This window comes from Stegodyphus dumicola, chromosome 8, assembly GCF_044657685.1.
Source record: "Stegodyphus dumicola isolate Sdum_Otavi_A_Nest chromosome 8, ASM4465768v1".
Classification (NCBI taxonomy): domain Eukaryota; kingdom Metazoa; phylum Arthropoda; class Arachnida; order Araneae; family Eresidae; genus Stegodyphus; species Stegodyphus dumicola.
This window is the reverse complement of record NC_140775.1, coordinates 127,273,296-127,285,607: the sequence shown is the minus strand read 5'-3', so window position 1 is coordinate 127,285,607 and position 12,312 is coordinate 127,273,296. Positions and strand designations below refer to the sequence as shown.

General features: G+C 33.4%; 1 protein-coding gene across 4 annotated transcripts; it reads left to right on the top strand.

The window, feature by feature from the left end:
- The first annotated feature begins 17 nt into the window (after positions 1–17).
- LOC146995957 (uncharacterized) lies at positions 18–10,070 on the top strand. Of its 4 annotated transcripts, none has more exons than XM_085822393.1 (3): positions 18–151; positions 245–303; positions 662–3,801. In XM_085822393.1, exon 3 carries the CDS (start codon positions 3,191–3,193, stop codon positions 3,566–3,568), a length of 378 nt encoding a protein of 125 aa, XP_085678519.1. In that variant the 5' UTR covers positions 18–151; positions 245–303; positions 662–3,190; the 3' UTR covers positions 3,569–3,801. The 4 variants fall into 4 exon arrangements, 2 of the variants coding, with proteins under 2 accessions (XP_085678519.1, XP_085678518.1); XM_085822392.1 differs by having other exon boundaries at positions 36–151; positions 231–303; XR_015042724.1 differs by lacking the exon at positions 662–3,801 and adding an exon at positions 9,596–10,070 and having other exon boundaries at positions 39–151.
- The last annotated feature ends 2,242 nt before the right edge of the window (positions 10,071–12,312 follow it).

The following is a 12,312-nucleotide window of genomic DNA, read 5'->3' as shown; positions in this document are numbered from 1 at the left end:
TCACGAGAAAAAGGGGGAAAAAATGGGAGGAGTTACGAGATTCTCTGGGTTGCATGAAGATCTACTAATAACTTTCTCGCCAAGTAATTTGGCGTCATTGGCTTATTCTTATTTCTGGAACTGTGGTTGAAGAGTGGTATGTTTTTGATCCGTAAGTATGCTAAAATTCTATCGTAAATTTTTAATACCTTGTTTTCCAAATTTACACATTTTGCTTGATTTATTTGAAGTTGTTTGTTTTTAGATGTGCGCAATGGCAAATTTCAGATTATTCGTCAAATACCCAAGGTTTCTATTTCTCTGGTAAGTGTTTGCTTTATATCTTATATTTATTATTAAATATGAAAAGTAATTTTTGCATGCGTATATTTTTTCATGCTCATTTTCTGTTTTATGTGCTGGTAGATTTCTGGCCGATTACCGTGTTTTTAGATAAATGCGCCATTTTCATTTAGGTCGTGTAGAGATTACTGTTTCCATTTTTTTTAAGTAACCACGAAAATTCTAACACATGTAAAAGCTTTACTAGTAAACTTTTGATTGAGGATATTTCAAGTAAATGTGCCATTTTTACTGAATTTGTGTAGAAGTTGCTCTTCGTTATGCCTTTTTTGAGCCAATATGTTAATTAGTTGTATTATTTTAATGTGTTGTTTTGCAGATTAGTGCAGTTTATTTGACAGATGTGTAATGCTGTTTGTTGAAAAATGCATTAGAACCAATGATGGTAAGAGCTTGGCCTAGCAAATTGGTAAAATATTACCTGCTCTTAATTACTGAATCATATTGTAGGATAAAATCTGCTGTTTATGTATGAAAATTTGTACTTTATCTCTGATTATTTGGTATATGCCCAGAATTTCATTATTAATGATCGATTCATTAAAATTATTTTTAATTGTCTACTTTGTTTTGTGTTGCTGCTGCTCATTCTGCATTTTTTTGGGGGGGGGGGAGTAGATATAAAAATTAATTCTTGTTTTTTCTTTTTTTTCCCTCCATGTCTCTTTTTATTGTGCTAGTAAATTTCTGACTGAACTCATTTCAAGTTGAATGTGGTATTTTCTTTAGCTCATGTAGAGATTCATCAAGTTTTTGCTGGTAAATTTTTGACAAAATTTCAAGTAAATGTGCCGTTGTTACTTAGTTTGCATAAAAATTGTTTTCTTTATGCCTCTTTTGAATAAATATGTCAATTCTTGTTTGTATTATTTAATATCTTGTTTTGCATATTAATACAGTTTATTTAACAGATTGAGATGCGAGAATATTCATTAAAACTAATGCGGGTAAGTTCTTGGCCTAACAGATTGGTAAAAGATTTTCTGATCTTAATTACTGAATTTTATTATATTCTAGGATAAAAGTCTGCTTTTTACGTGTGAAAATTTTTATTTTATCTGATTATGTGCCAAATTTGATGATTCAAGAAAAATGCCATTTCTGTGTGTAGCTAGTTCGTTGTTGCTGTTCGTCATGCAGTTCTTTTGAATATGTATCAGTTTGAAAATTTATTCATACATGTGTATTTTTCTCATCCATTTTTGCTGTGCACTTTTCCTGTGAATATTATTTTTATTTAGTCTATATAGAATTTCCTCTTTGTATTTTTTTGAATAAGTATGATAATTAGTTCTTGTTTGTGTTATTTTAATGCCCAACAATTCACTTTCGAATGTTTGTTAATTATAGAAGCTAATTTTACTTTCTGCTTGCAGTTTTTAACTCTCTACCTTTTATCCAGACATTAATAACATCTGCCTTTTCATTTCTAAACTTAAAATATCGCAGTCGGGAAAAGGTTTCAATTTGAAAAGTAGTGGCTTTTCTAATTGCAAGAATTTCTCTTCAGAATTATAATTAACATAAGCTGTGCATTCTCTGCTGAGTATTTCATTTCTCGAAAAGTCTAGTAGACCTTTTAAATCGCAATTTTAATCTTTAATTTTTTGGATATAATTAAGAACGAATTCATTTGGAAGCAATTTAAAAAATAAAGGTATTAAAATATTTCTGTATAAGTCGGTATATTTTTAATGTTGCCGTGCAGCGTAAAAGCATCTCTACTTTCTCCCAGAAGTCTTGCTATTTTTCAGATTTCAAGGTTGACTTCTGTGCCTTGCTTTGCAGATTAACATGCTTTATTTGATTGCATAGAAGTTAACTTTTCGTAAAAAGGCCTTAATTATAGTATCATTATTGGTAAATTCAATGCTTAAACAGATTGGTGAAATGTTTGACCTTAACTACTGAATTCTGCTAATTATATGGGATATGTCCATAATTTAAATTTTCTCATAGTACTCATAGATCAGTTGGAACAAAATGTGAAATGAATTTATTAAAGAGTATGTCATTTGCTGTATTTATAAATTTCCAGCCATGCATATCATTTAATAATTATTTATTTTTAGGATAAAAAAAAGTAGTAGCAGATGGTCCTACCAATTTGAATAAATATGGAATTTAGTTTTTAATAGTTTTATTTATTTCATGTAATTTATGGTATTAAAGTATAAAGGCTATGCTCGTGGATTTTCTAGTAAAGGCAAGTTTCCAATCAGTAGCAGTTTTTAGTGGTTGAGCTATGTATCCAGCATTTTTTTACTATGAAGACTAATCATACTAAAAAAATTTGAGCATTTTTTTCAAGTAAAAATTAGTATTGTTACGAATTTGGTATTTAAAAAGCTAATGTTAGTTCAATTATAAATTAAATGGTTTTATTTCTCGCGCAGTGCAGCGCGTGACGAATATTAAAAGAAAGCTAAGCCGGAAAAATTAAAAATACAAGAGCGCGTGCGTTAAATAAATAAATATCTCTTTTTGATTTCGAGAAAGTACTGGAAAATTCTAGCGCGTGATTTTAAAATCTTATAAAAGGAGGAAAACATCTCAGTTTGTAGTAGTTGCTTAGTTTGTTGTTGTTTAGAAAACTACTGTTGTTGATTGTAGCGAATTCGCGGATTAGCGTTCTTTAGCTGTTTTGAATTACGTTCTATTGGACATTTGAGTAGTTAAAAGAAAACTACTGTGAGATATTGTAATACTGCGTGATAATTTGAGAAAATTTAAGCATTTTTGTTGTGATAATAATAAATTTTTGTTCATTTTTCATCGGACTTGTGCATTCATTTAGTAACGAATCCGTACGCACGCAACAATTTTTGGTGTCAGGAGTGGGATTTGAATGCCAATAACAAGAGCGATGGAAGAGCAGTTAAGGCAATTGATAACAGCCTTTGCCTCGTTTAAAGAAGAAATGAAAGAAGAGATGAAATCTAGCCAAGGAAAGATGGAAGGGGCCGTCAACTCTGTTAAGGACGAAATGAAAGCCGTTCAAGCTGGTCAAGAAAAGATTGAAGCAGGTCAAGAAGAAATGAAAAGAGAGATTACCTGCATAATAGAAAATAAATTTGAAGCTATGGAAGGCAGAATTGACACAGTTGAAAATAAAGTTGGACTAATTGAAGAAAGTTTCTTCGGTGAAAGAAGAAATAGAAGAAAGAATTTCTTCTGTAAAAGAACATATAGAAGGGAGAGTTTCTGCTGTGGAGGAACGAATTGAAGGAAGAGTTTGTGCCGTCCAACACCAAATCGAACAACAAATTGATGAGAGAGTTTCTGAAGTTGCCAAAGAAATGGATACTTTAAAGAAATTCGTAGCGTCGGCAGGGAGCAGGAGTGATGATTTTAAATTCTTACCAATGCCTGCTCGTCCACCTCTGAAGCTATCCACATATGATGGGAAGACCTCCTGGCAGGTGTATAAGACACAATTTTCTATCGTGGCGAATGGATGGGATTCCCAAGCTAAGGCCTGTCATCTCGCCGCTTCTCTAAGAGCCGACGCAGCGGATATCCTTCAGACTCTTCCCGAAAACAAAAGGTTAGATTTCGAAGCTCTGTCCGGCACCTTGGAGTTGAGCTTTGGGGAGAAGTGTTTAAAAGACTACAGCAGGCTCCAATTAAAATCTCGTCAACAGAAGCCTACCGAAACACTTCAGGAGCTCGCCGCGGATGTTGAAAGGCTGTCCCATCTCGCCTTTTCGGAATGCCCGACAGAAACAAGGGAAATCCTGTCCTTGCAATACTTTATCGACGGCATCCGAGATACTGAAATACAGAAAGCTCTACGAATGGCGGATGTTAAAGATCTGAAAAGCGCTTTAGTGTATGCCATGAAATTTGAGGCAGCCCAGCAAGCAACTCTTAGGGATAGCTACCCAGTCAAAGCTGTGCGAGTCCACGACCCAGGGGACCAATTGATGGCTCATCTAGATGATTTATCCAGACAAGTCGATGCTTTGATACGGAGTAGCAGTGAGAACAAAGTGGCTGTAAGATGCTGGAGATGTGGTTCTGAAGGTCACCTACGACGGCATTGCAGAACACCCCAGGGCATGGATAATAAAACAGATGAGTTGACAAGACCAGTGAATGCTTTAAGATGGAATAGTGGTGAAACAAAACCGACCCTAAAGTGCTGGAATTGCAGTGTTGAAGGCCACCTACGAAGGAACTGCAGAACTCCCCAGAGCACGGAAAATAAGGCATACGATTTAAACAGACAATTAAATGCCACGGGAAGGAAAAGGACTGACAAGAAACCAAAGTGCTGGAACTGTGGAGCTGAAGGCCACGTACGAAAGAATTGCAGAACACCCCAAAGTACGAAAATTGAGACAATTTCTGAGCAACGACGCAGGAAACAAATTAATGACCATATCAAGGAACGGAGGTTGCCAGATAATGAAAAACCCTGTTTTAAAGCGCTTAAGATCTCTATAGTGAGTGGCAACAATAACGGACTGTCCATCAATGGGAATATCGATGGAGTTACTTGCAATATGATCATTGACACAGGAGCTAATGTTACCATCATCAGGAAAGATTTAGCTGAACAGTTTAAAGATAAACTTATTTGGACGCCATCCTGTGTTACCCTTCAGACTGCGTCTGGTGACAAGATCGACATAACTGGGAAGTTAAACGTAAACATCATGTTTGGAAGTGCCGCCCACCATCACACGGCATATGTGGCGGATATTACAGATCCATGCATACTCGGATTGGACTTTTTAAGGAAATACAATTTTTCCTTAGATTTCAAAAACAATAAGCTGCATTCAGCATCTGATGGCATGACTATCCATCCTCAAAAGGGATCCTCGCCTGGAAATGTCGACGCCTTGTCCGAAAGATCGAGCTCGGGAAGCTGCCGAAATCATACCAGTGTCGAAAAGAAACTCAAGACTACCAGCTATTCTCCATCCCAGAAGCTCTTCGGTCGAGACCTTCGTCTGCCTTGTGACCGCCTGTTTAGTCGCCCTACGGATGCGCCTTCATCGCCTGAGGAACACATCCAAGATGCCCAGGCCCGGTTTGAGGGGATGCACCGTTCTGCACGAAAGCGAGTCAACTTGGCGACGGAGAAAATGAAGATCAGATGCGACACAAGAGCTACTAGACAGAGATCCAACAAAGGAGACAAGGTGTGGTTGTGGAACCCAATTCAACGAAAAGGACTGAGTCCTAAATTACAGTCACCTTCGGATGGTCCATATACAGTGCTGAACACGAATGACGTCGTGGTTCGGATCCGTGAGTCTTCGAACTCTTACGACAGGTTAGCTTATTACTATGGCCATAGTACGTAATGTAAATAATTGTAAATACTATCAGACCATGGTCCTTTTTGTTTTTAAATGTGTATTTGATTTGCATTTAGTATTTGATTTGTATTTAGTATTTGATTTGCGTTTAGTATTTGTTTTGTATTTAGTATTTGATAGCATTTTATTTGTTTAAGTTAGTTATTGCATTTATTGTTTATATTGTTTGATATTGTAATGTAATGTTTATGCCTCAGTTGCATTTATGTCACAGTTGTAAGTTTAGCTTCCTGTCCAGGGATTGTACTGCCCGGGACGTGCAGTCCTTGGGAAGGGGGCGGTGTTACGAATTTGGTATTTAAAAAGCTAATGTTAGTTCAATTATAAATTAAATGGTTTTATTTCTCGCGCAGTGCAGCGCGTGACGAATATTAAAAGAAAGCTAAGCCGGAAAAATTAAAAATACAAGAGCGCGTGCGTTAAATAAATAAATATCTCTTTTTGATTTCGAGAAAGTACTGGAAAATTCTAGCGCGTGATTTTAAAATCTTATAAAAGGAGGAAAACATCTCAGTTTGTTGTTGTTTAGAAAACTACTGTTGTTGATTGTAGCGAATTCGCGGATTAGCGTTCTTTAGCTGTTTTGAATTACGTTCTATTGGACATTTGAGTAGTTAAAAGAAAACTACTCTGAGATATTGTAATACTGCGTGATAATTTGAGAAAATTTAAGCATTTTTGTTGTGATAATAATAAATTTTTGTTCATTTTTCATCGGACTTGTGCATTCATTTAGTAACGAATCCGTACGCACGCAACAGTATGTTATGGCTGTGCCAGTATCATTCTGCATAATGACAAAAGTTCATTAAATATGTTAGTGACATTTAAGTGTTGGTTTTGATTATCATGCAATACTGAAACTAAATTCAGAATTTCATTATTGACAAAAAAAAATTTTTTTTTAATTCTGGGTATGAATGTCTGAGCATGTGTGTAAATTTTAAGTCATAAGAAACGAAATTAATTTGTTAAATTTGTTTCTTTCATTTGATTAATTCGTTAAACTTGCTGTTGTCTGTGAAAAATTTTCCTATTGAACTTTACCTTCATTTTAGTGGCACATGTGATAATAGATTTTTAACCCCCCAAAAATGAAAATTTCCAAGTGTGGCTATAGAGAGTATGCTCAAGTTCATAAAATAACTTAGTTTTTCTTTATCATCACCTTTCTGTTCGAGAAGCTGTTCTGCAGCATACATTGACCACCCCTTTTCTATTATAAGAATACAGTCAGAAGTCTTTAATCTGGACGTCCATAATCGGCAATGATCTATAATCTGGACCTCAAAGCTACAAACTTTCTGCGCATGCTCGTTTAATGTATAACGGACGGTATAAGCTAAGCTAAAATTATCTTATTCAGTTAATGTTGCAGATTGCGTTGTTCCTTAATCTTCTAATTGGATCTGGCTTATTTTTTGCGGACTGTTGGAGCAATTTTATAAAAGTAAGCTTGAACTTTAGTTTATGTCAAAAAGAATTTCCGATTCTGGAGCTGCCAAAGGATCTACAAAGCGAAAGCATGTTTTGATGTCCATCAAACAAAAAGTGGAATTGCTGCAAAAAATGTATAAATGCATATCCTTTGTTTCTCTAACCTTTCCAAAATCTGTTTATCAATTTTACACTGCTCTGCGGGGGGAGGAACATCACGGCGCGCAATGAACTGGAAGTTGATCTGTCAGCACTATCCTTATAATTAGGGCAGATGTTTTTATTTTATTCGGCTTGTAATTCCTTGCTAAATGTAGTATTTCATCTCAATGTACTCCGTTTTTGATATGATTTAAATCAAATTTCTCGTCATTATATTACGGATACACATCAAATAGTTTTCTGATTGCAATTTTCTAATTTCGACTATGCCTAATGTATTCTTTACGCATGCATGCATTGAAAGAAATGTTTAATAAAGTAAACAAATAAATATTAAGTTTTTTTTTTGTATATTTTGATATCCTTTAGATCATAATTGCTCTTTATTTCATAAATTATGTTTTCAAATTTTTAATTTTATGTTTTCTGCATGCCATCTTACCAGATTTAAATTGATGATCTGTAATCCGGAAGTCCCAACGAGTCCGGATTAAAGACTTTTGAGTGTAGTAATTTTAGAAATTTATCTGCATGTCTCCTGTGGACTTTCATTTAATAGATAACTAAAGCCAGTATGGAAATTAGGACATTTTTTATATTGAAGAATAATTCATTGCTGCCTACTCTCCTTTTTTAAATTTTTAGTCTTAACAAAGGAAAATGTTTCTCAGAAATAAATGGAATGTATTTAATTAAACTTAAATTAGGCAAATTCCATTCCCTCAATCTCTAATGATTTTCAAAATTTTTAAATTCTATTTCATTTGAATTGTACTTTTTCTTGTTACATTTTATTAAATTTCATTTGGTCAGAGTTGTCTTAATCTGTAGTCATTTCTAAATTTTTATATAAAGATTTAAAAAATGGAATTAGCCAGAGAATATAAGAATTAAATGTTAATATATTTTACAACAGAATTGAGTTTCAAATAGTTCAATAATCTAGTCCATGTAAATTTGAACTGAATTTTAATTTGATTTTTCTATTAATTCATTACATTTATTTAGGCGCCTAGAATGTGAACATGGTAAATAAAATGGCAAGTACCCGTTCCTCAGTATATTTTGGTGGGAAAAAACTTCTGAAATTTATGTTCAGTTTGTAGTAATATTATTCAGTTAACTTCATATTTGTTTAGGAATTTCACAGGGTGGGTGATCTGTGCAAGATACTGAGAAAATTTTGATATTCTTTATGCTAAGAATAATTTCAAGAATTAATAAATTTCAGTTTTTTTATATGATAGACTGATTATTCAAAGTAATATACACCAAGGTCACCTTGGATGATCAAGAGCTTGTATCATACATGCATATTAACTGTTATAGGATAGCTATGGACTTTGGTCCTTCAAATTGTTTTATTAATATATATATACAGTATTCAAAGAACTACAAAAGGGTGGAATGTAGTGAATAAAACATTTTTGCTTCTGATAGAAGTGTACAACTGACTGAAAAATGTAACAGCCATCGTTAAAATTCAACATCATTTGAAAGATCTTTCTTAAGTATAGTACATATTTTTAAAAAATGAAACTGTATACAGTCAAAAGTCGTTAATTCGGACACCCATAATCCAGAATGATCTATAATCTGGACCTCAAAGCTAAAAACTTTCTGCGAACAAGCCGCGTTGGCACATGCGCACAGGCGTTTTACGCGTGCGCGTAAGACCTTGACTACTGCGCATATGCGTGTGCGCAAGTGCAGAATACGTTTTCGCCTGCGCGTTTAATGTATAACGGACGGTGTAAGCTAAAATTATCTAATTATCTATTTCAGTTAATGATTGCATTGTTCCTTAATCTTCGAATTGGATCCCGCTTATTATTTTTTGCAGACTGTAAGAGCAATTTTATAAAAGTAAACTTGAACTTTCGATTATGTCAAATAGAATTTCCGATGCTGGAACTTCCAAAGGATCTACAAAACGAAAGTATGTTTCGATGTCCAACAAACAAAAAGTGGAATTGCTGCAAAAAATGGATAAAGACATGAAGAATGTGACAGAGAGGTTAGTGAAAACGAAAAAATTTCGATTGACAAGTTAGTCGGCATTCTCAGCACAGCAATTAACAGGACTTGAACAGCGGAACTTTGTAACTGAACAAGAAATTATGTCTGTTTATAGAATTAAAGAGAAAGTATTATCACATAAAACGAAGCAACCTAAACAACTTACACTGAAAGAAATGTTTAATAAAGTAAACAAATAAATATTAAACTTTTTTTTTTTTTGTAAATTTTGATACCCTTTATAATAATTATCATAATTGTTCTTTATTTCATAAATTACAGTTTCATATTTTTAATTTTAGAATTTCTGCATGCCATCTTATGAGATTTAAACTGATGATCTATAATCCGGAATCGTCGAAGTCCCGATGAGTCCGGATTAACGACTTTTGACTGTATATGAATTTCTGGAATAATGTAACATATTAAAAGAAGATAAATTATGTATTGAAGTGAATTATGCATTCAGTATTTCAATAAATTTTCCATTTTATACATTCTTAAATCAATATAAGAATTATCAGTATTTTTAAAATTGTTAGTGCAGTTGTTTTAGGAAAACTTTGGTTTAAATTCAGGCTTAGATACTAAGAGTTCTGTTTTATGAAGCAAAAGTATCTAATATTTGTTTTGCAATTAAGTTGAGCTCAAATCATTAAATGTGAATGACATAATAGAAAAAAAATCAGAGTCATTTTAATGACTGTGATGATGATATGTTATCTCTTATCACAGGAAAATACTTGGTATTTTATTTCAAGAAAAAAAAAAACCAGCTGGGATGTTCTGTGGAGCAAGGTTTTTAAATTTTTAAATCCTGTTCCTAGAGCAGACTTGCTAGTTCTTGGTTGTAGGTAAAGTTCAAATGGTATTTTAAGAACCTGAGGCTTAAAAAAAGCGGGGAATAAATAAAGGTTTATTTTTTATAGAAAAATTAATTTATATTTCAGTAGTAGTTATTATATTGTGTGGCTATTCAATTTCTTCACTAAAACATTCTCCAGTACTTACATATTATCTCATCGACTGTAAAAGTTAGGGAGATGCTACCAAATTTCTGTTAGTTGTTCCTGTGGAACTCTGAAAACCTGACGCATCTTTATTTAACAAAAAATCAGTGTTCAACCTGCTTTGTAAAAAAGCTTTCATCAATTTCTATTAGTTTGTTTTGTCTTCCTGATTTTACTTGAAGCTCTGTTTAGAATGCTATGAGTGCAGACTTTCTGCAGGTAGTTTACTGTTTTGTTGAACATATTGTATAGATTACACTTTTTTATGTCAGATTTCATAACTTTGAAAGCAATCTGCTGCTTGCTGTTCTGTAGAAATGTTTCCTAATTAAATTTTTTTTAGCTTAAAATCTTACTGCATACTATCAGGGTCGAATTTATGTATAAGCTACACGAGCTATAGCTGAGAGCCCCCACTTTCTTGGGGGGGCCAAAAATTAAGATATAGTATAAATAATATTAAAATATATTACAGTACAAAGTCCATTATCCGGAATGATCCATAATCCCGACCTCAAAGCCACAAACTTACGCATGCGCTTAAAGCCAGTAAAGCGTTTACCCACGCGCAACTTCCGATAGCGAAGAAAGTAACAAAGAACGTTATTGAAAATGAAAAAATTTCGAGTGACAAGTTAGTCGGTATTCTCGACACAGCAATTACAGGACTTAAACAATGGAACTTTGTATCTGAACAAGAAGTTATGTCTGTTTATAGAATTATAGAGAAAGTATAGTATAAAGTAGAGAAAGTAAGAATTATAGAGAAAGTTGTTTGACTTCTGAATTAGTATAGAGAAAGTATTAGCACAAAAAAATGAAGCAACTTAAACAACTTACATTGAAAGAAATGTTTAATAAAGTAAACAAATAAATATTAAGCTTATTCTTTTTGTAAATTTTGATATGGATTAGATCATAATTGCTCTTTATTCCATAAATTACGGTTTCATATTTTTAATTGTATAATTTCTGCATGCCATCATACCAGATTTAAATTAATGATCTATAATCCGGAATAACCAAAGTCCCGATGAGTCCAGATTACAGATTTTGTACTGTATAACAGACTTATAAAGGGCCCCATATCTCAAATAGCTTAGGACCTTATTAAGTCTAAATATGGTTCTGCATACTGTTAAGCACGAAGTTGGAAGCAAAATGGTTTGTATATTTCTCGCTGCTCCTGGAATGGGAAATTTACTTTTGTAGGTTTTTTTTTTTTATTATTTTTATTTTTTTTTATTTTAAACAGCTTTCCTATATTTTCTTGTTTCCCACCTACAACTCCCTACCAAAATGATTTTTCAAAATCCCGTTTTATATAAACGAGGTGGAACCAGTATTTAATAAGAAGTCTCAGGAATGACCACATCAATTTTTTTTCTTCTACTTTCTAGTTACTTCCGTGGAAGAGCTTAGTAATGCGTGTCTTCCTTTCTGGCCACGTCATTGCTTTAAGCTAAATCTTACTACGTTCAGCCGTATTGTTACGTGCCTGTTTGTATTCACCAGTGAGGTTTAATTAAGGGCCAACTCTATTAGTTATTTCTGTACAGCTTTTTCTAGTTTTTAGTTAGTTAGCATTAGTTTCTTATTTTCTATCTTAAGTTAAAGCCCAAGTGGAGACTTCATGTAAGCCCAGGATTGGCCAACTGTAAATGGTCTCAAGTTAAATATCGGGTTGGAGGGAAAGTGGGAAAGTTCTGTAGTATTTTAAATAGGCAGGTGATTTTTCTTGTAAATAAAAAAAACATCTGGCTAGTGAGTCAATCGGATTTTTGTTTTTTTGTTTTTTTAGCTGCTGTATAATATAAAAGGTGCCCTTTTTTACCCTTCATCATTTACTTGTAATATTTAAAGTGAAAAACACTGCATTTTATATGAATTCCAAAAAGGAAGCAACGCACCTGTTGCATGTAAAAATTTATGTGCGGTATTTGGAAAAGATATTGTAAATGTTCGTACTTGTCAAAGATGGTTTAGCAAATTTTGTTCCGGGGACCTGA

What these genes read in the sequence shown, in the direction of transcription:
- LOC146995957 (XM_085822393.1), top strand. Translation starts at nt 3,191, where the DNA reads ATGCCAATAACAAGAGCGATGGAAGAGCAGTTAAGGCAATTGATAACA.